General features: G+C 43.9%; 1 protein-coding gene across 1 annotated transcript in view; it reads left to right on the forward strand.

Moving 5' to 3' along the window:
• The first annotated feature begins 1,494 nt into the window (after nt 1-1,494).
• Nucleotides 1,495-21,720, forward strand: part of RSPO3 (R-spondin 3) — an 86,699-nt gene continuing 66,473 nt past the window's right edge. Inside the window, exon 1 of the mRNA XM_036318361.1 lies at nt 1,495-2,073. Within this exon, the coding sequence (XP_036174254.1) occupies nt 1,977-2,073 (97 nt within the window). The 5' untranslated portion in view covers nt 1,495-1,976. The remainder of the gene's footprint in view (nt 2,074-21,720) is intronic.

Below are 21,720 nucleotides of genomic sequence, written 5' to 3' on the forward strand. Positions count from 1 at the left end.
CAGCTACTTTCTAAACCTAAATTATTGGACATAAATATTTCCAAGGTGTCTATGAATCAAGGATCTTTTTAAAGTGACCTCCCAGAGGTTTGGGGCTGTGTGACCCTGTAATGCTAAACAGTGTGGTCCTGCAGATATTCCATTACAATCATAGGACAGGTCTGTATTAAAATCCCTTTGGGGGCTTGTGACTTTCAACTAAATGCTTCTTCAGTAACTACTGGAAGCCCATCAACTTGCACTACCGCAGAAAGGAGGTGGGAAGCTTACCGCTGACTAATGACAGCCAGGGTGTACTCCACTCCGAAGGGCTAGCCCTGGGCTCACCCGTCCCCGGCCACCCAGGAACCTCATTTTCCGCTGTCCTGGGGTCCCTACCTCCGCTGGGAACAGAAGGAAGTAGTAGACCCTCCTCTCCTCCCCCAATACCAGGAGAAACCTTTTCAAATGTCACACCCAGTCCCCCAGATGAGACACCAAATGGCACAGCAGATCTGCTCCGGAAGATTGGGAGACGGGGGGTGAGAGAGCGCCCGGCGAGGGCAAGTGACTACGAGGGAACTTCTTGGGGGAGGAGGAACCGTCCAGGGCCGCGCGCGGCCAGGCTCAGTTTGGAAGAAAACCGCCGCGTAATTGAATTTTCAAAGGGACAGTCCCGAGGGCACACACCTCTGGGTCCTACCCGCTCCGGTCAGGTAACCCGCGGCAGCGGCGACCTCCCGCAGCCACCGAGCTTCCTCCGGACCACCCGCCCCGCGCCTCACTGCAGCTACTTTTATTGAGAGAAAGGGAGGAAAGCAACAGAGGAGAGGCTTTAAAAACAAAACAAACAAACAAAAAACTGGGAAGTTGTCCGCAGCCAGAAACCCTCCAGCAATCTGCCAAGCGGTCAAGGGGCGAGCTGCCCAGAGCCCCGTCACTGCGCGCCGCGCTGGGGGTGCGGGCGCCCCGTGCAGAGCGCTCGGCCCGCGCGAGCTGGGTGCGCCCAGCCTTGACCTCGGAGACCGAGACCGGCGGGACGCGGGAGTCGGGCGCGGGGGGTCTCTCGCCTCCTGGACCTTCGGCCTCAACACTCCCGGGCCGCGCGCCCGCCTCTCCCCGCGAAAGCTGCCCTTTGGAGGGCTCTGCTTCGCACGCAGCGCCTCCCGGCTGCCCCGGCTCCCGTGCTCCCGCCTTCTTTGCAGCGCCCGGAGATGCTCCGCCGCACACCCGGGACCCCTTAGGCGCCTCTTCCCGTCCCTCTGCCAAAGCGCAACGCCTGTACTTTTCCAGCTCCCTCTTTCCCTCTTGAAATTGAAAGTTATTGAGGTCGCTCAGGGTTGTTGCTCCAGCAGTTTCCTTCCCCGCCCCCGAGCTCCCCCCGCCCCCCGCAGCCATGCCCCCTCCCCTTCCCTCGCCCCGTCTTTCCCTCCCTCCTTCCCTCCCTCCCTCCCTCCTCCCCTCTGGGGTTCTCCTGGCAGCCCAGCCCCACTGGAGCGGCTCCTGCTCGCGAAAGGCAGAAGCAGCTCGGGGTCTCTCCACCGTCCCTTGGCCATGGCCGCGGTGCCGACGGCGCTCGCTCCCCGACGCTCCCGGGGCCTCGGCCTCTGCCTCCGCCACCTCTGAGCCCCCGGGGCCGCCGCCGCCGCCGCCCGCCCGCCCGCTCGGATCCCGCCCGCGGCCGCCGCCGCCGCGCACCATGCTACCTGCGGCAGCCCCGGCGAGGCCGCTCGCTGCTCCCGGAACCCTCGGCGTTGACAGCCACCCTCGCGGAGCCGCCGCGGTCCAGGGCTCGGACCACTTGAAAGTACAATAGTTGGTTTCCCTCTCCACCCGCCCCGCTCGGCTGGCCAACCCAGCACGCCCATCGGATCCGAGTGGAGAAGTTGTCCGCCGCTCTCTGTACGCCTAACACCTACACATCTTCCTAAAACACTCAGCATAATTACCAACCAAAAGAAAAAGGAGGACAAGAAGGGAAACAGTACTGGGTTACTATGCACTTGCGACTGATTTCTTGGTTTTTTATCATTTTGAACTTTATGGAATACATCGGCAGCCAAAACGCCTCCCGGGGAAGGCGCCAGCGAAGAAGTAAGTGCGGGGTCTTTTCCGCGTTTGCTCCCTCCCTCCCGCCGCGTTCACCTGTCGGGTCGCCCGGCCGGTGCGGAGCCGGCACCCGGCGCGGCGGTCCTCCCGCCCTGCGCCCCACGCCTCCGACGGCGGTAACCGTTCAGGCTCCGGGAGGGACGGCGTCTCTCACTCCTTCCTCCCCGCATCCCCCCGTGACCCGCAGACACGCGCGAGCCGCAGCCGGGCATCCCGGGCGCCCAGGGCTCTCCCGCCCCCGGGAACTTCAGGTTCGCGGAGAAGTCGGGTCTTTCCTAAGACCAGCTCTAGGGATTCGCGCTTTCCTTTCGAGACTCGGACGGGGACCCCGAATCCCAGGGACGCCCCTGCCCACCGAGGAGACGCGAGGGGCGGTGCTCGCTCGCCCTGGCGCCCGGTCCCCTCGCGTCGCCGCCCCGCGTGGGGAGACCTGGCTGGGCTCTCCGGTGGCGATCGGCTGCTGAGAGCCCGCGGGGCAGCGGGGGGCGAGGGGGCGGACGGCTGCGCGGCCACTTGCCCTCGCCACACGCGAGTGGAGCCCGAGGCTGGAGAGGCGCGCAGGGTCCGCGTGTCCGCGCGCTTCGGAGCCGCTCGCAGCCCCAGTCCCCGGGCTGTGGGGACCCCCGCACCGCCGTGCAGAGCCGGTTTCCAGGTTCAGCCTGGCCTGTCACACGTGAACATCTCAGGCTCTTTCAAGCCGGTCCCCTTTCTAGCGGGCAGACAGGTACAGGGGGTGGGGTGCCCCCTAAAGAGTCAAGCTCGCCTCCTCGCCGTCTCTGACCCTGACTCCGTGGCTTGGAAGGTTGGCTTGTGGGCGCTTCTTTAGACCGTGTCCCCGCTGGGATGAGACGGGCACCCCCGGAGCACCCTCGATCCAGGTCGGTCTGTGTGAAAGCAGTGCCCTCCTGAGATGAGGGCACAAACCCGGGGATGTCACCTCTCCCTGCCCCTGGGTAGCCCGGCGCGCCGGTCGCTCGAACGTCCGTGCCTGGGGCTGCAGTCCCTTGGAGGACAGCAGAGCGGGGGTCGGAGGGGGGTCTACCCTGGCTTTAGTGTGGGGGGCGCTGCTGGGGAGAGGGAGGGAGAAACCGCCCGGAGCCCTTGGGGGCACAGAGGGTGATGCTATTGCCTTGGTCCCTCGGACCTCCTGGGCGTGGGAGGCAACGACGTTGGGCGGCTCCTGATCGCGCGTGGAAAGCCCCCCAGCTCCTCGGGACCGGCGCGGGCGCCACGCGGAGGACACAGCACAGGCTTGTGTGAGATGGAGGTTTAGTCATCGCTTCCCCACCGCTGCTCGCCCCTGCCCTACCCCTGGACGGGAGGGTCCCCTGAAAGCTGCCTTTGTGCCGCTGGCCTCCAGCAGACAAGGTTTGATTCACCTGAAAACTGCCTTTTAGAAACGTGGCGGGGCCCGAGCTCCAGGGGCTCCGGCCCGGCCTCACTGCCTCTCGGATCGCGTGGCAGGGGGCAGGAGGACCTAAGTTAAGCTAAACGTGTCAGGGCATCCGATTTATTATTCTTGGCTCCTGGGTGGTTTCTCTTCCTCCTCACTCCTCCAGCCATCCTTTCACTCAAGCATTGCGCTCGCGCCTGCGCCCCCTCCCCGCTCCTCCCTCTTCTTGCGTGTCCAGCTGGGGATCTGAGTCACAGGTCTATGGGAAGAAGGATGCCCATGCCGGGCACCAGCACAGCCTCCTAGTTGCGAATCCCTCTTCCAGCCGGCGCCCACCTGGAGCTCAAAGTCCACTCCCTCCACCCCACTGAGGACCCACGGGGCTAGAAGCCGCTCACTGGCTGGCTGGGGACCGGGACCCGAGTGTCAGTGTGTCAAGTGTCTCCGATTGCAGTGTCGGAGCCCCTGTGTCTGAAGGAAGAGACAGTAAAGAAAGTTAGCCGTCCATCCGTTCCCACCTCCCTGAGCGAGGACAGCGGTGCGGGACGCTGCCCAGGGAGGCTGCCCAGAGAGCGCACCTCTAGGATAGGACCTGGAGGAATCGCGGAGTCAAAAGGCAAACTGCTTCTCTGCCTTAATCATCTCCAGGCCGAGTCAAAGGCGCCCTCTGGTTGTGTAGCGGGATGAGAGAGGGAGTGGGTGGGACTGGGATGAAATTCCAATTATTCTGTGGGAGTGGGGCCTGGAGAGAGCTCCCAGAGCAGGGGATGCTCCGTCGCCCTGCAGCCTGCTTTGGCGGCCGGGTTTGCTGGTGCAATCCTGGGAGAGGGGCGACCCCTTGCGTCCTCCGAGGAGACGCGCCAGACTCTCTTGGCAGGTGCAGTAATGGGTTTGTTGTTGTTGTTGTTGTTTTGGAGAATGGGGAAGGGGTGGTGGGGAAGGAGAGGTCTTTGTTAAATGTCCAGAAACTCAAGGCCAAATTGCAGGTGCACATATTCATTTCTTTAAAAATCTCTGAAAGAAACACATGGAGACTTTTTCTCAAGAACTAGGAAAGGTTTTCTGTAATGAAAAATAAGGTTAGCAGTCAAAGGGATTTTAGAAAGTGGTCTCTCCTGTTTTTCAAAGAGACAACTTCAGTGAATGTTTCAGAGTGTCCCTTCTAGACTGTAGTTAAATAGCTTCACTTCCTTAAACTCTTAAGACATGAGAGAAAATTGAACTAAGAACTTACGGTCTTTTGAATATTTTAGTAGAAAGTGTCTTACACAAAAAGATATTCATTTGTAGTGTTAAATGTCAAGTTGAAGGAACCATGGTTAATCTTCAGATATAGCAAATGAAGCCATGTCAGGTATTTCCTTCCGTCCCCCACACAACTGCTACACCCTTCTCTCTATGTTGTTGCAAACTAATGATATTGTTTCCTCTTATAAAAGAGACATTTCACACAGAACTTTTAAATATATACTATTGAATTATGGGTTGATAAATACACAATAACGTTTTCACCTATTTGGATTCATATCCAGCTCCTAGAGATGACTAAATTGAATTTATTTTAAGTAACAATGCAATTGTTACTTAAAAATTCCCAGGTAGCAATGTTTTCAGAGGTAAGCACTAGGATGCTCAATCAAGAACCTGAAACTCAACTTTTAATTTCTCTCCAACTCAGCCTTTGCAACTTAGTACAGTCAGCTTCTGAATTCCAGGTTATCCGCTAATAAAATTAATAGTCAAATTTGCCATGATAATGACCACAATACCTTACTATTGCTCCACATTTTCACTTGAATTATTCATTTGAGCTTCTAAATAGCCACTTGATCTAAAGAGGCAGGCATTAATATTCTCATTTCACAGAGATTGAACCCAAGAAACAGAGGCTAAGTAAGCTATACAAAATTATACAGTTAGTAAGTGAAGCTTGTCCCCTGCTATTTATATGATATGCTGATTCATGTGTGAAAGAAGATGTCAGGCATGCTAAGTAATCTTATGGTCTCTAGACCATCATTTATCCAATATGTTTGGAGAATATGCTGTTCTGCTTGACTGGAAGTTTTTGAAATGATATTTGTATGTATTATACATTAATGACCAATGTCAAAGGATTAACTAACGAGTAATAATAGTGAAGCTTGTTAAATATAATATAATATTATTTGGTTATTCAGAAGTAATTGCAGGATCATATTATGCCAGAAGACTACTGTTAGAAACATCAGTTGCCACTGTAGTATTCTTTTTTGTAATGCCATGTACTAATTGGATTTTAATTTTTTAGATTTCAGATAAATGCAAGATTTGAAAAGCCATTGTATGCATAATAATTACAAAGTATCCATTGCACAATCTATAAAGCTTTTGAATCTTTCATAAAGGTGTTTTAAATAAAGGAGTAAGAATACAAAGGGAATATTTTAATGGTAATAAAATAAAAACGGGTTCATTGGAATATACTGGTTATTGCTCATGACATTGTTTCAGATGTCGAGCCATTCTTTGAGATTCTGATGCACTCTTGGTGATTACACTCTAGTCTTGGAAAATAACAAGTTAACAATAAGGTGGAAAAATCTTTTATTTTGTTCTGAATTTTTTAATATTACTTTTAAATGAAGGTATGGTTTAGATATTGGCTACAATACATTTTCTCACCTGTCTACTTTTGTTAACAGTCTACCTTGTTGTTAAGAGAAATTTAATAGATGGTGACTTGAGTAAAATTTGCTGGAGAAGGTATATTCTGCAACATATCATGTGCTATCTGTGTGAATCACAAATTCAAACTCTTAGTAATGACATCTAAATATATGCAAAAGACTTTTAGTTTTGTGAATTCTAGTTTAATCATCATTAGACTATCAGATTATTTTATAATTATTTAAACTATTAAATTAATTATTTTATAGTTTAACAGAAGGATTTTACCAAGAACATTAAGGGTGGTAATTTTTAAACATTGTCTTTTTAGTCCCAAGTTATTCTACATAAAGTAATTGAGAATATAAGAATGAGTGTGAAATTGATTTAATGTCATCATGTCTATAGTACTTTAAGCATGAAATATGAACAGTATTTCAATTTGTAAGTAGGTAAGTTTTGCTAACTCATTTACATTAAACATTTCCCTGGCATTTAATATTCTACAAATTAGATCCCCAGAATGCTATGAATGGAAATTACAACATGTAGTTAAAATTGATTTTCAAGTTATTATGGAGAGACCCTTGGCACACTACTACAAAACAAATTTATTAGTCATCTGATCATTTTAGACTATTTTTTAAAATATATGTTTATTGATTTCGGAGAGGGGGAGAGAGATAGAAACATTGATGATGAGAGAGAATCATTAATTTGCTGCCTCCTGCATGCCCTGCACTAGGATCAAGCCCGTAACTGGGCATATGCCCTGACCAGGAATAGAACCTTGACCTCCTAGTTCAGAGGTTGACGCTCAACCACGGAGCAATGCTGGCTGGGCTCACTTTAAACTATTTGAATCTGAACAGATATCTTGAAATTGCTACTAAATTCTAAAATATAAATGGTTAAATCTTTTTAAATGTAATAGTGCTCTAATACTATGTAATGTTGATAGAATACTATGTGAAGTTGCCAGACCCCATGTAGAGTTAAGATCAAATTATCCTCCTGCCGTTATTAGAATGAACTATCAAAAATAAAACTATACTACCTATAGTGATTTACTCAATCATCTTTTCCCTCTTTATCTCTATTCAAATGCTTCATTTTGGACATTGTGCTAACCTCTCTTCCCACTTCCTTACTATTCACTCCCCTTTCGCCCACCCCAAAATCCTTTTCCAAGTAGTGAATTCTTGAAATGCCATCAGAGAGGGTATTATGTTTCATGAAATGTAAGAATCAACTTTGGTTACCGTTAGAAAAACATCATTCAGTTTGAGAGCATGGTAAGGATCATGCAAGACAGTGTGTTGAAATTATATGTTTTACTTGGTTAGGACTATTTCTTCTCTGAACAGTGCCTTGTACACTCACATTCTTTTGAGAATGACCATTTGAAAAAGTGTTGAATCATAAATTACATAGTGGGGTGTGTTTTTTTTTTTTGCCTTGCTTTTGATTTTGAGGAATAATGTGGAATTGTGAAATTTTTTTTTTAAGGTTGAAAATTATCAGCTTATCTTAAAATTTACCGTCTGATGGACAACCTAGTAAATTTAAAACACTTTGCAATTATACCTTAACAAAATTATATAGAATCTATAATAATAAAAGCAAAATACGCTAATTAGACCGGTCAGCCGAACAACCTTCTGGACGAAGTCACGCGGCAGGGGCCAAGGCAGAGGTGGTTAGGTGCGATCAGGCAGGCAGGTGAGCAGTTAGGGACAATCAGGCAGGCAGGTGAGCAGTTAGGGGTGATCCAGCAGACAGGCAGAGTGGTTAGGGGTGATCAGATAGGCAGGCAAGTGGTTAGGGGCTATCAGGCAGGCAGGCGAGCAGTTAGAAGCCAACGGTCCCAGATTGCGAGAGGGTGCAGACTGGGCGGAGGACCCCTTCCTGCCTGCCCCCGTGCACAAATTTCGTGCACCGGGCCTCTAGTATAAAAGATACATCTGTAGAAGACATTGCCCGTTTTTTCTATTTATTTAATTCTACCCATCAGACCTTCCCATTAAGGAATACTGCTAACACTCTGTTTAAGTACTCATCCAGCAATATTGAAAAGAATAGGATGTTCCACTCTCAAGAATTGTGGCAGTGCCGAAAATGCTTACTGTCTCAGTGCCATTGAGGGCTAAGTAATCCCATTTTATGCTCCAAAGGTGTTTCAACAACATGAAACTTTTAAGCAAATTACCTGAATTCTTTTTACATGTGAAACATTTGAATAATTTCAAAATTTTATTTTTAAAAATATGGTTACAGGTGCCTCTTCTCTGATGAGAGCATTTCTGCCTTATTTGTAATCTTGACAAGGAACCAAGTTACCATCTGCTGTCACTAACATGTTTCTGGAATTTTCTCAAAGAAAACTGGTACTAAAGGATATGATCGCCCAATTAAATATATCTTTTAGAGCTTTTAACTGCCTTTATACCTCATGCAAGAATCTAATCCAGTATTCAAAACTCTACCTTATTAAAGTTCCATCTGACCTTTAAGAATTTGATGAATAGCAAGCATCACAAGTTCATGATAGAGACTGAGGCCTAAGAAGCCATTGAGGAGAGTCCTCAGTGTATGTGAGGAAAACTAGACTGAGAGGTAGACCAGACTAGATCCAGCACTGCTCCTAACATCTGGATAACCTAGTCAAGGTTACCACACTAAGTTGCAGTTCCTCACCTGTGAAATAAGATGGTGGTTAAAAATTTATATCTAGCCCGGCTGGCGTGGGCTCAGTGGTTGAACATCGACTTATGAACCAGGAGGTCAGGAGGTCAAAGTTTAATTCCCGGTCAGGGCACATGCCTGGATTGCAGGCTAGATCCCCAGTGTGGGGCGTGCAGGAGGCAGCCAATCAGTGACTCTCTCTCATCATTGATGTTTCTGTCTCTCTCTCCCTCTCTCATCCCCTTTAAAATCAATAAAAATTATATTTTAAAAAATTTAGATCTAAGTGATTCCTATAGTCTCTTCAACTTTTCATCTTTGGGTATGAGACGCATAAGCCAAGACTAGGGAGTTAAACAGTTTTAAACTTAGCTGTCTTATTCAACTAAGTTTAGTAGATAAAGATTAAGAATGAAAGCAAATATAAATATTCATTTACTACAAGTAAATTAATCATATAAACATTAGTTAATAAGTAATTTATCAAAGTCCATAATGAATTAATTATGATATTTCCCATCCTTCACAATTTCTAGTGCCTGAAAACATTAGCCATGGCACCAATCAGTGTACTCAGTCTTCAGGAGGTCCATCTTGTCCTTTGGCTCATAGTCATAGGGATCTGGTTTGGAACGTAACTTAAGAGAAGCTTTAGAAGTTCCCTATAATGGCAGACTTTCAGAAGGGGCCTGTGCTGGGATGAAGGTGGCAATTAAATGGCCCAGGTTTAGGGTAGTAAGGCCCTGTGCTATGACCGTTCCTGATTGAGCAAGAGAGCACATACAGCACATAATTTATATTATGAACAAATCCATAGGTCTTGGAAACAAGTTGGATATTAAGAAAAAAAGGAAGTGGACCATATTTGGCACTAAACTTTGGAGTATAAAGACTCAGGTCTGTGTGAATGGAAAAACAATCAATGGGAAGGTAGGAAAAGCATATGTGGTAAGAAACTTATTTTTCTTTTGAGTTACCTTTCTTGAGGGCCAGTTGAACATTTAGTAACTCCAAATTAAAGTTTCAGAGAGTGTCAGGGGCTGAAGATAAATATTTTGGAGTCACTCACATAAAGGGTATAGTTGAATGCTCGAGACAAAATCAAATGGTGCCTTGTTTATGAAAAGTGTTTGCAGTGCTGACATTAAGACTCACCCTTATTGGTAGCTTCAAAATATGATTTATTACACTAATGCATTTGTTTTAAAGAGTCTAATATATTATTCTCAACTATGGCTTCTCATTTTTACATATGGGACTCTCTGTATTAAATGAGACTGGTCACTGGTATCGTGAGCTGCAATTTGAACTGGCCAAATCTTTGAACTGAAGATCATACTTGGAAGTCTCATTAAATGTGAGACTATATTGCTTTGACACAGATCATAGGAAACTTGAAAAACTTTATGGTAAAGAAAGACGAGTTTTCTTAAGATGTAAACATGATTTTTTGAAAATATTCCATTTAGATCTAGCATCTACTCAAAACAGTGCAATTCTCTGTCCAAGTACATTTCTCTACAAAGTGCACTCTCTTAAAATAAGAGCATCTCAGGGTGGGATGAAACTGGAAGGAATCCAGCCCATACACACAGTGTGTGGATTACCGCTGCAACATCCCCACCGAGTAATTGTCCAGCCCTAGGAACCACTCCACTCCACACCCTCTCTTTCTTCTCCTAGTCACTTTGAACCTTCTGTATCAGAAGCAGGTTATATTTCCTAGTGTGTCTATTCTCATAGTTCTCTTCTGAGACCTTGGCATGAGCATGGGATTGGATTCAGTTACCTTAAAACCCATTTCTCAAATGAATACACAATAATGCAATGCACTCTATTCACTCCCAAAAATTGTCCTCAGAAAACTAGCTGGTAAGCATATTTATAATTATACCCCGATACAAAGCACATTCCTGAGAGTAAGTGGTAAAGCAGCCCCCATTTTATAACCACATAACACAAACCACCACCACACAATATAAAATAACAGAATTTGTGAGCTGCTTGTTTTAGAACACTGTTTTCTTAACATATGCTTGATAAGCTGGTAAGAAAAAGAACAGCTAGTTTCTCATTACTATGTTCTCCACTCATGCAAAAGGACCTCACAGATATGAACACAGTCATCTCCACAAAGGCTGTCATGTCAGGAGAGGCGTATCAGTCACATTTTGCTGAGAAGAAAGAAGAAAAATGTTGTGCCAAAGTGTGTGTAAATGCTTCATAGCAAGCTATAGCTTTCTATTTCTCAGAGCCACTGTAATATACATTTCATCTGCATATAATACATTTATATTTACTTTTTGAAATGAGTGCTGTGATAATGGCTATTACTTAAATAGCTGCTGTGTTCTATCTGTGAGGACCCGACCCTGAACTTGATGTTTTTTTTTGCAAATATTATCTCATTTAGTCAAAACACTCACCCTGTAAGGAAGGTGCCAATGTCCCATGTTAGTTGTTCCAGATCAGTCAATGAAGATGTAGTGGACCTGGGATTCCAGCCCAGCTGACTCTAAAGCCCAAGTTCTCCCCGGATTTCTTCTCATCACCTCAACTCTTGGGATTGGTATGGAAGCAATCATGGAAGCATTTTCTCAAACCTCACCTTACTTTTTCTTTCCCTTACTCACCCTTTGCTCATTATTTCTTCCTCCTCATTTGACAAACCGCAAGTTTTTTCAAACATTTACTATAAAGTTTGCTTCTGGTATTCTGATATTCTCTCCCATAGCTCTTTCTCTTCTTTACCCTCTCCTCTCTTTCTTGAAACCTGCCCTATTAATGATTTTAAACATAAAAAGTTGCTGATTTTTTTTCCATTAGGACAATAGGCTAGCACATTTTATATGAAATGCTCTGAGATTATTCTTCCCATCTATGGTGTGGATGTCCAAGATAAGATTAACTTAGGCATGAGGATGTGGGTACAGTCTATAATTTTTCAGTTAAATATCAAAATCTGTCTATGTAATTTACAACCACAATAGATATTTCACTGACTAGCTTTTGTTATCCAGAAAAGTTATCTTTATGGTGCTTCATAAAATCTGTTATTTATATTACTTTTCCCATAAGCATTAACCGTAACCTCCACTCTGAATTTTTGTTTTATGGGCTTTTGTACAGTAATTTTCAATCCTGATTTCAAATGAAAATCACCTGGGGATCTTTTTTTTTAAAAAAAAAAAAAAAAGGCAAATCAATGCCAGACTACGTGGAGCAACCAAATGTGGGGCTGGGGCCTGGACATATATGTTTTTTAAAAATAGTCCTGTTGGATCCTTAATTTGAGAATGGCTATCACTGCTGAGCAGCTGTTGAAAACAGTGCCCATTCATGAGGGTTAGATAGATGAAACAGCCTGTGCGTAGTGTGATAAGAAATGAGATATATGTCATTTGAACAGGTAATAGTTTAAAATATAAAGCAGATAGTCCCATATTGTTTATCAATAGAGTAATGTTAAATTTGTGACACTGCCTAGTGCAGACAAGACCAGCTGATAGAAAATTGTCTCAGCCAGAGTCCAAGAAAAGAGAGCCAAGGCACACAGTAGGGCACCGTAGTGAGTTGAACAAATATGGACTTCACTGAGCAAGAATACAGCTGCTGGGGGAGGTGTAATCTGGGCTGAGTGTGCTTGCTGCTGAACTTTATGTACCATGGGTGAGTGAGGCAGTAAATAGGATAAAAGATGGGGTATCAGCCATACCACAAAGGGTTTTCAAAGCTACTTAATAAGCAAATGTTTTTATGTCATACCTGCTGACTGGTAATGTACCCTAGAGTCCTCTTTGTTTTTAGGAAAACGTAATGGTTAGAGAACTGCCTAATAATAAATAAACATCCCATTGTTTAATAGTTTCTACAATCCCTGACCAACTTTAAATTGACTACTGGTGGTTGTAAAACTACTATAAGTAACAGTTTTAACTCTATCTTAATGGGTTAAGTTTTGTAGTAGGTTGTTTATTCATGAACTTACTGATTTTTTCTCTCCTAATGTGCTCTTCGTTGGGTGGTTATCTTCATTAAATCTTGTTTATTATTTTTTCTAGTCTAGGAAGGATTTTCAAACCTTGTCACAAACCAGAGAAAGCTCCATGGATAGTGAGGTGGAAGTCTAGGCTTCCTGTCAAACTTAATTTTGCTTGTTAAAGGGGCTTGTTGGGAGAATTTGGGTTCTAGTGAGTCACCAGGCCAAATCCCAATAACCACACTTGCCAAAAGTAATTAGATTGAGGAAAGCCAGGCTCCTCGGGAGGAGGGTCATCACAGCACACTTGAGCCATTGCTACGTGGTCAGACCTAGTTACTTGTCCCTGAGGATTGGGAACAATCATGAGTTATAAGGAGCAGAAAATGCACCAGAAAACAATGCTTTCCACCAATTTTTTTCCCTTCAATAGGTTATTCACCCTAAGCACGCAAGAGATGGAAATATGCCACTGGTATCCGTACACAGCTCATGTCACCATCGCCATATAAACCACCTTGTCTGCCTGCTTGAGTACAAACACACATACAGAACTCCTGCTGTCATCATTCCAAGTTCTCCCCTCCCTTCCTGAGTAGATAAAAAGAACCCAAGGAATTTAGTTGTCTTTGTAAAAGAGGTGTCTGATTAGGATGGAAAGGGAAGGGAAGGGACTCTTATAAACATCCTAAGGTCAATGTACATATAGTATTACTGAATTAACCCTAGAAATAAGAACATAGTAGTATAATACACCAGGACTGGAATTCTAAAATCTCTAGAGCTAGGAAAAGGCCAACAATAAGCTTATGATTTCTTATACTGAAAAGAATACCATGCTGAAACATGGTACCATAAGGAGCTAAGTAGAAATGATCAATAACTAAGCAATGCTCTAATTTTAAATCTTTCTACAGGCAAATATTAAGTTAGCATAAATATACTTAATAACCTAAGTGAAAGTTTGCCTTTAAAATTATTGGCATTGCCTCAAGTACCCAAAATAGAGACTCTGTCACTTCATGTGATGGATTTTCAATGGAACAAGGACACAGATCTCCCACTGATCATATTGTTAATGTGGTAAGTTTCACATTCCTTTATGACTCAGGATGACTTCAGCATATTTCAGTACTCCTATGACCTTAGCCCAGCGATTTTCAACCAGTGTGCTGCAAGAGGCACACTGGTGTGCCACAAGAAATTTTAAAACATGCAATACCTGACTATTTAGTCAGGGGCACTGACCTCTTTTCCCTTGCATTGTCAAGTTTAAAAAATGACAGCAGCCAACACAATAGCCCTCTGATGTAAGTGAATCAAAATGACACCTAGCTTTTTTTATCATACTGGAAAATTCATATACATATATATATATATATATATATATATATATATATATATATATATATATAGTGTGCTAAAGAATTTTAATAATTAGTTTATGTGTTCCATGAGGTGAAAAGGTTGAAACTCACTGCCTTAGACTACTAGATCTTTTTAAGCATGTGGATAGGTGATACTGCTTATTTTAAATCCACTGACAGGCAGGCAGTCAGATTCACTTTCTGGCCAGCTTTCTCTAGCAACTGGAAATCTCCAGGTAATACTGGAAAATAAACCATGACCTTGTGCACACCAAAGAATTATAATGACCTGCTGTCAATATATTACCAATCTAATGGAAATGTTTGATTCTCTTTGGTCTTGAGTTTGACCGTGAGATAATCTAAGAATAGAAGAATCCTAATTTTTGGAAATGTAGCAGCAAATGCTACCTGTGTTTACTTATTTCACTACCTTTTGATGGCATGTAGTTTCTGCCTTGAAATACAAAAGATATAGGCAAATGCTGCTTGGCCATAAACCATTTGGCCATAAACCATGTGGCCATAAACTAAATGAGCACATAAATGAGCAGCTAAGTATTCGTTTTTTACAGAACTCAGTCTTGCTTTCCAAGTTATGACCACTTTGTTGATCTAAGTCTAAAAGAACCGCACTACTTTTTGGTAACAAGAAATAAAGCCCAAAGGTGGTATCATCAGCCCCTCTGCCCTCAATTCACCCACTCATTTCATGCCATCTCCAAAATGGAAACTCAGCCCCCTCCACAAAGACCAATGTAATTTAAAAGGGACAGTCTCTCTTTCCTATAGCACATTTCTAAGACGTCCATCCAACTTTCCAGTTTGTCTAGCACTTGATGTTGATCCAATCTCTTTTTAAAAAATGTTTTTATTGATATTTTTTAGAGAGAGAGGAAGGGAGAGGGATAGAGAGATAGAAATATCGATGAGACAGAAACATCGTCAATCGGCTGCCTCCTGCACACCCCCACAGGGGATCGAGCCCGCAACCTTAGTATGTGCCCTGAACTGGAATCGAACTGGTGGCCTCTTGGTACTGGGTCAATGCTCAACCACTGAGATACAGCGGCCAGGATAGATCCAACCTCTTAACGCAGATCAGTGGGATTCCCTTGGAAGCCAGGTAGGCTTACGGCAGGACCATGTGGATGCATCCTGGTCACCTAGCACAGTCAATAGCATGTGCCATCCACTCGGCACTGAGCCCAGGACCCAGCCTGATTCATGTGTGTTTTCATACTTGTGGGCATTACATGCCCATCCCTCAATAATACCTAATTTCTGAAAGAATAAAGGGGAGTTTCAGGCGCTCCAACCCATTTTAGGTTACCGCTATCATTTTCAGCACCCACGTGGACATCTCACATTGCAGGAATTCATTGTAAACGATTTGCCCCTGAACTTAATATATTGCCCACACTATACGTGGAGAGTTTACAATCCCAGGAAACTTTATGTAATACTTTTTAACCAAACTACTTAAATCACTGGCTGTGGGGCAGAAGTGCTATCATTCATCAAATAACACATTTCAAATGAAAATTGCCAAGATTTTCCAGAGCAGGATATTTTCTCCGCCCTTCCTAGCCCAAACTCACTTCCTCGTCCACTCCCCAAATTCTAAACCACTACTCAGACGAATTGAACAGTGGTAATTTTAGAATCTTCCAAAGAAAAAGCAAACACACAGATAGCCCAGCTAATTTCTAAAACACTGTTGCCTTTATCTTGGCAGATTTCAGCCCTCTCCTTTCCCACTCTTGCAGGCTGACTCTCCCTCCACAGGTCATGGAAGGAACAAGGTATTTCTGTCTCCTGAGCACCTTGAGGACCATTGCACAGAATGCGTCCAGTGCTCATTCACACTTCAACAGGCTTCTTTCCTCAGCGACAATTTATTTACTAGGTCTCTGAAGCCTAAATGATCCCTTTAAACCTGAGGAAATTGGAGAGTCATTTTTATAAGAGCAATAAACGAAAGTGGCTGTTCAGATACTTTCCTTGAACTGGTCCTCACACTGAAGTACCTTTTTGTTCATGCAAATCCTTGATATTCCAGCAAGCTGCTCCCTAAAATTCTGTTGCTGCTCAATATGATATGACCAGGGACCCCATCTCCCCTCCCCCCCCACACACACACCAGCCCCCTGCTCCTGGGAGTATGCCAGCAATTTTGCAGAATTCATTCTGACAACTGTTCTGGTATAAATATTTAGAGAAATCCTTCCATTAGAGATTAAACAACATGTAAGTAACGGTTCATAAATGATAGATCTTACTAATGTTTGCAACAGCAGGCCTTATGCTCTCTGATGCACAGATTCCATGCTGTACACTGAAAAAAAGACTAAGGGGAAAAGAATCAAGACAAGAATTACATTGAACTGCATGTAATTTGAACTGCAAGATAGTATTTTAAGTTACCGCTACAGAGCTGACTTGTTTTAATGTGCACAGAATGTAGGGGGAATGAGTTTCTTTAAATTGCAAATAGCAAAAGTTTGCTCCTGGCATTGTAGTGGTTTAAAAACGGCTAGAAGAGTCTGGCCAGTGTGGCTCAATGGTTGAGTATCAATCTATGAATCAGGAGGTCACGGTTCGATTCCTGGTCAGGGCACATGCCCGGGTTGCAGGCCCCAGGAGGGAGGCAGCTGATCAATGATGCTCTCTCATCATTGGTGTTTCTATCTCTCTCTCCCTCTCCTTTCCTCTCTGAAATCAATAAAAAGCAAACAAAACAAAACAAAACAAACAAAAAATGGTGAGAAGCAATTACAGATCTTTTTATTACCATGCATTTCAAATGCAGTTCATAGCTATCTCTCCATATTCCCACCAAATGAGGTAATATATCTGAGATCCTATGTGATGTAAAGTCTGGTTTTTATCTCCTTATTCAAGAACCATTAAAAGAGATTATGGCTGAGCTCTAATGCTAATATCAAATGTCATTTATTAAAATAGGCTGCTTTGCCCTAACCGGTTTGGCTCAGTGGATAGAGCGTCGGCCTTTAGACTCAAGTGTCCCAGGTTCGATTCCGGTCAAGGGCATGTATCTTGGTTGCAGGCGCATACCTAGTGGGGGATGTGCAGGAGGCAGCTGCTTGATGTTTTTCTCTCATCGATGTTTCTAACTCTCTATCCCTCTCCCTTCCTCTCTGTAAAAAATCAATAAAATGTATTAAAAAAAAATAGGCTGCTTCTCCAGTGTCAAGGGCTAGAAGCTCACTGTGTTTCACTTGTGTGTTTTTCAGTGTGCTTGACGTTTTTACGCTGCTTATTCTATACTAGGGGATCGTACGGCTAAGTGATTTAAAGCATCAGAGACTCACTGACAGAATTCCTACTTAACTCTACAGTATTAATGATTGCTGTGATTCTGGACTAGAACAGGTGTGCATCCTTTAATTATCATTGTCACACTAAAGAGGTTAAAATATCTATAATGGGATTTTACTTCTGCTTCAAATATACAATGCCAATCATTCACCGCCGAGTCTCCAGTTGAATCCCACCTGAATCCTGTATTTGTTCATGATTCAGCAAAGAAAATAAAAAAAGATTTAAGGGGGACGAAAGGGAAACTTCATAAACGTCATGGCAGGAGAATAACACCTTTCTAATTGCCTTTTTAGAATCTAGGTCTTCTGGAATTTGGACTATAAAGAAATCTCCCTCAAGGAGGCAGGTGAATTGATTTCTAATTAATACTCTGCTATATGATTTAGACAAAAAATTTAGTCTGTGGTTCAGTTGCATCCACTATAAAACGGGACTAAAATCTTTTATTTACTTGAAAGGAGACTGATCTTAAAGGCCACCCCCGCCCCAACAGTAAGATCAAAGAGCTTTTCCTTTTCCTTCTTGTAGCTTGCCCTAACCTTAGGTAGTTGTCAACAGTTCAAGAAGTTGGAGTTAGGACTTGAATTAAAAAGCATAAGTTTCTCTTTGTAGTCTCATGTAAGTCTTCAGGAAGCTTACAAGTGAAAAGTAAGTTCCATTGAGGGGAAAAGTCTTAGGAAAAATGGAAACTAAATGTAGCCCTAATTAAAACAACATAAATGTGTTCATTCAACAGCTGTTTATTGAACATGTAGTATGTGCTGGGATTACAAAAGTGAGCAAAACACTCATGAAACCTATCCTTGTAACGTGTCACAGTGGTTCAGGAAAGAAAATAAGGAGCCAGAATTAGATATTTGGCTCAAGAAAAAGTAAAATGGTTAGATACTCTTTATAAGCTGTATAACATTTTTCAAGACTTGTTTAAATAGAATTCAAAAATTAATTAGTTTACAAATGAGACTAATGCACACCCGATTATTCTCTGGAAAACAAAGATGCCAGACAGTCTGGGGATGAAGCCGGAAGGTGGAAGGAAGATCGACTGGAAACACTGGAATTTATTGGACCTCCCAGTATTTTCTTGTCTGAAAATTTATGACCAGTGAACCGGAGTCATCAGTTAGCATGACGTTTGTGACAATCATAGGAAGTATGCTATGCGCACTGTAAACGTAGTTGGCATTGTTAGGTAAAGCTTGTAATGGAGTGGCATAGTTTGGCTGAGCTAATTTCCATTTTTAGCACATTGACTAATTTCTAAAGTTGATCTTTTACACTAGTTCATTAAGTGGAATTACTTTCACCAAACAAACATTAAAATATTTATGTTTAAAAATAGTGCATTTTTTGTCCATCTCTCCCAAGCACTTTCAAATCTTTTTTTTCTTTATTTTTTTTCCATTACCATTTATCCCCCCTATAATCTCTTCCACCTCCACCCGACCCCCACAATCACCACACTGTTGTCTGTGTCCTTGAGTTCTTTCTTTTATGCTAAACCCTTGACCACTACATGGACCATACACTCCCATCTACTTAAGGCACCAATTTGGCAAACACATATCAACAAGTTATTTGAATTTCTTATGGAAGTCTGTTGATGGCCTTTCCTAACATCAATTGATAGCTTTCAAGATGTCAGTTGCCAGACTTCAGCGTTTTGAAAATAACATGATCCTGTTCTTTTCTATATATTGTTGCTAACTTGTGAAGGGTTTTGAGTAAAGAAAGGTAAGCATCAGGTATTTTTATGTGCCAGCTCAGGTAACCCTTACAACAATCTCATGATACACTGATCACTATTTTATAAATGAAGAAACGGAGGCTCAGATCACCCAAGGAACAGATAAAAATGACGTAGGCAGACATGATGGAACTAAGTGAATACCCAGATCTTCTGACCTAAAGCACTGCTTTCCCCATTACACTCTGCTTTTCAGTAAGACTCCTAAAGGAGAAAGCCAGAGGAGAGTTAAACGTGGAGAGTTCTCTGTCTGCAGCTCAGAGTGAACTGCTAGTGGTTCCTTAGACAAAAAGTGAGGGTGAGAGAGTAAACCAGGCCCATTGACAGCCGTGGTTACTTGTGAAGTGCAATGAGAAGCCTTTAAACTGTTTTTAAAGCAGGAGCCCGATTAGATCATAACTATTGTTTTTTAAAGGTCACTCTATGGTAGCATTAGTCCTGGTAGGAAATGGAAGTTTAGCGCTGTTAATTAAGGAGGGAGAGTCCCTAGGAAAGGGTGGTTGGAGATGGGGGTGAGGAGGCTCCTAAATTTCTGGCTTTAATAACTGGATGGTGGCACATAGTGAGTAGAAAATATTAGAGAAAGAATGCATGTGGATTAGGTGTTCAATGTGTTTTCATAGTAAGATGTTAGGGAATAATGCATACAACATGATCCTCTCATATTACGTTAGAGGAAAAAAGAGATCCAGAGAAGTTACTTGATTGAAGTCACCACTTTGTAGTGGAGCAAAGAGTAGAAACAACTCCTGTGGCCATTCTGCGACACTGGGCACCACAGAACAAATGAATGGTTCAGGACCAGCATTCCAGAGAAGTGACCTGTGGGTCTTCTGGCAATCTGACCTCTTATTTAATCAATGCTCATTTCAAAGAGAATTATTTGTCCACTGATGAAGATTTATTTCACAGTCTCTTTATTTCCTTACTCTATGAGATCCAAATCTTAAAAAGTTACTATAACCTATTACCCAAGAGAACATGATGCATGTTAGGGCACAATAAAAACAAAACAGAAAAAAACCAGTTACCCATACTCTCATCAAATACAAATGATTAGGTTCAAATCTGGCACTGAGTTGGTGAGATATAATTATGCTCATTATTAAAAACTAGAGGCCCAGTACACAAAAATTTGTGCACTCGGGGGGGTCCTTCAGCCCAGCCTGTGCCTTCTCGCAGTCTGGGACCCCTCGGGGGATGACCACCCACTGGCTTAGGCCTGCTCCCTGGGGGATTGGGCCTAAGCTGTCAGTCAGACATCCCTCTGGCAGCCCGGGAGCCCTCGGGGGATGTCCACTTGCCAGTGGGAAGCAGGCCTAAGCTGCAGTTGGACATCCTTAGTGCTGCTGAGGAGGTGGGAGAGGCTCCCACCACCACCGCTGAACTGGCAGCCGTCAGCCTGGCTTGTGTCTGAGCAGAGCTCCCCCTGTGGGAGCGCACTGACCACCAGGGGGCAGCTCCTGAATTGAGCGTCTGCCCCCTGGTGGTCAGTGTGTGTCATAGTGACCAGTCATTCCCAGTCATTCTGCTGTTAGGGTCAATTTGCATATTACCCTTTTATTATATAGGATAGAGGCCTGGTGCATGGGTGGGGGCTGGCTGGTTTGCCCTGAAGGGTGTCCTGGATCAGGGTGGGGGTCCCGCTGAGGTGCCTGGCCAGCCTGGGTGAGTGGCTGATGGCTTTTTGCAGGCTGGCCACAGCCCCTTCAGGGTGGGGGTCCCTACTGGGGTGCCTGGCCAGCCTGGGTGAGGGGCTGATGGCTGTTTTCAGACTGGCCAAGGCCCCCAACAGGGACCCTCACCCCATGAGGGTGTGGCCATCCTGGGTGAGGGGTTGATGTCTTTTTGCAGGCTAGCCACGGCCCCCAGCCACCCAAGCTCCCAGTGAAGGCTGGCTGGAAGCAAGTATCTGGGATTTATTTATCTTCTATAATTGAAACTTTGTTGCCTTGAGCGGAGGCCACAGCCGGCCAGGGCAGGCAGGAAGCTTGGCTTCCTCCATCACCGGGGAAACCAAGCCTCCTGCTTGCTCCAGCTCTGTGGCTGCCTGCCGCCATCTTGGTTGGGTTAATTTGCATATAGTTGCTCTGATTGGCTGGTGGGCATGGCTTGGGGCATAGCAGAGGTGCAGTCAATTTGCATGTTTCTATTTTATTAGATAATATATCATTATGTTTTTATATATTTTATTTTTTCAATACCCTTGTGAAATGTGTAGAACAAGTTTTACCATTCTCAATTTTACAGATAAAGCTCAAAGACATTAAGTGACATGTATAGTATCACAAAACTAGTAAGTGGCAGAATTCAGCCTCAAGTTTCTATTATAGGGGAATATTTGTTTTATTGTTTTGTTTTGTTTTCTTGCTTTTTTGCTGCAAAAAGCTTTATTGTTTCATTTGGTCCAATGCATGGGAGAGGGCTTCAGGGTGGTTAAAAGAATGGCTAGTAGTTTCTGGCAGAG

Source organism: Myotis myotis, unplaced genomic scaffold, assembly GCF_014108235.1.
Source record: "Myotis myotis isolate mMyoMyo1 unplaced genomic scaffold, mMyoMyo1.p scaffold_m19_p_7, whole genome shotgun sequence".
Taxonomy (NCBI): Eukaryota; Metazoa; Chordata; class Mammalia; order Chiroptera; family Vespertilionidae; genus Myotis; species Myotis myotis.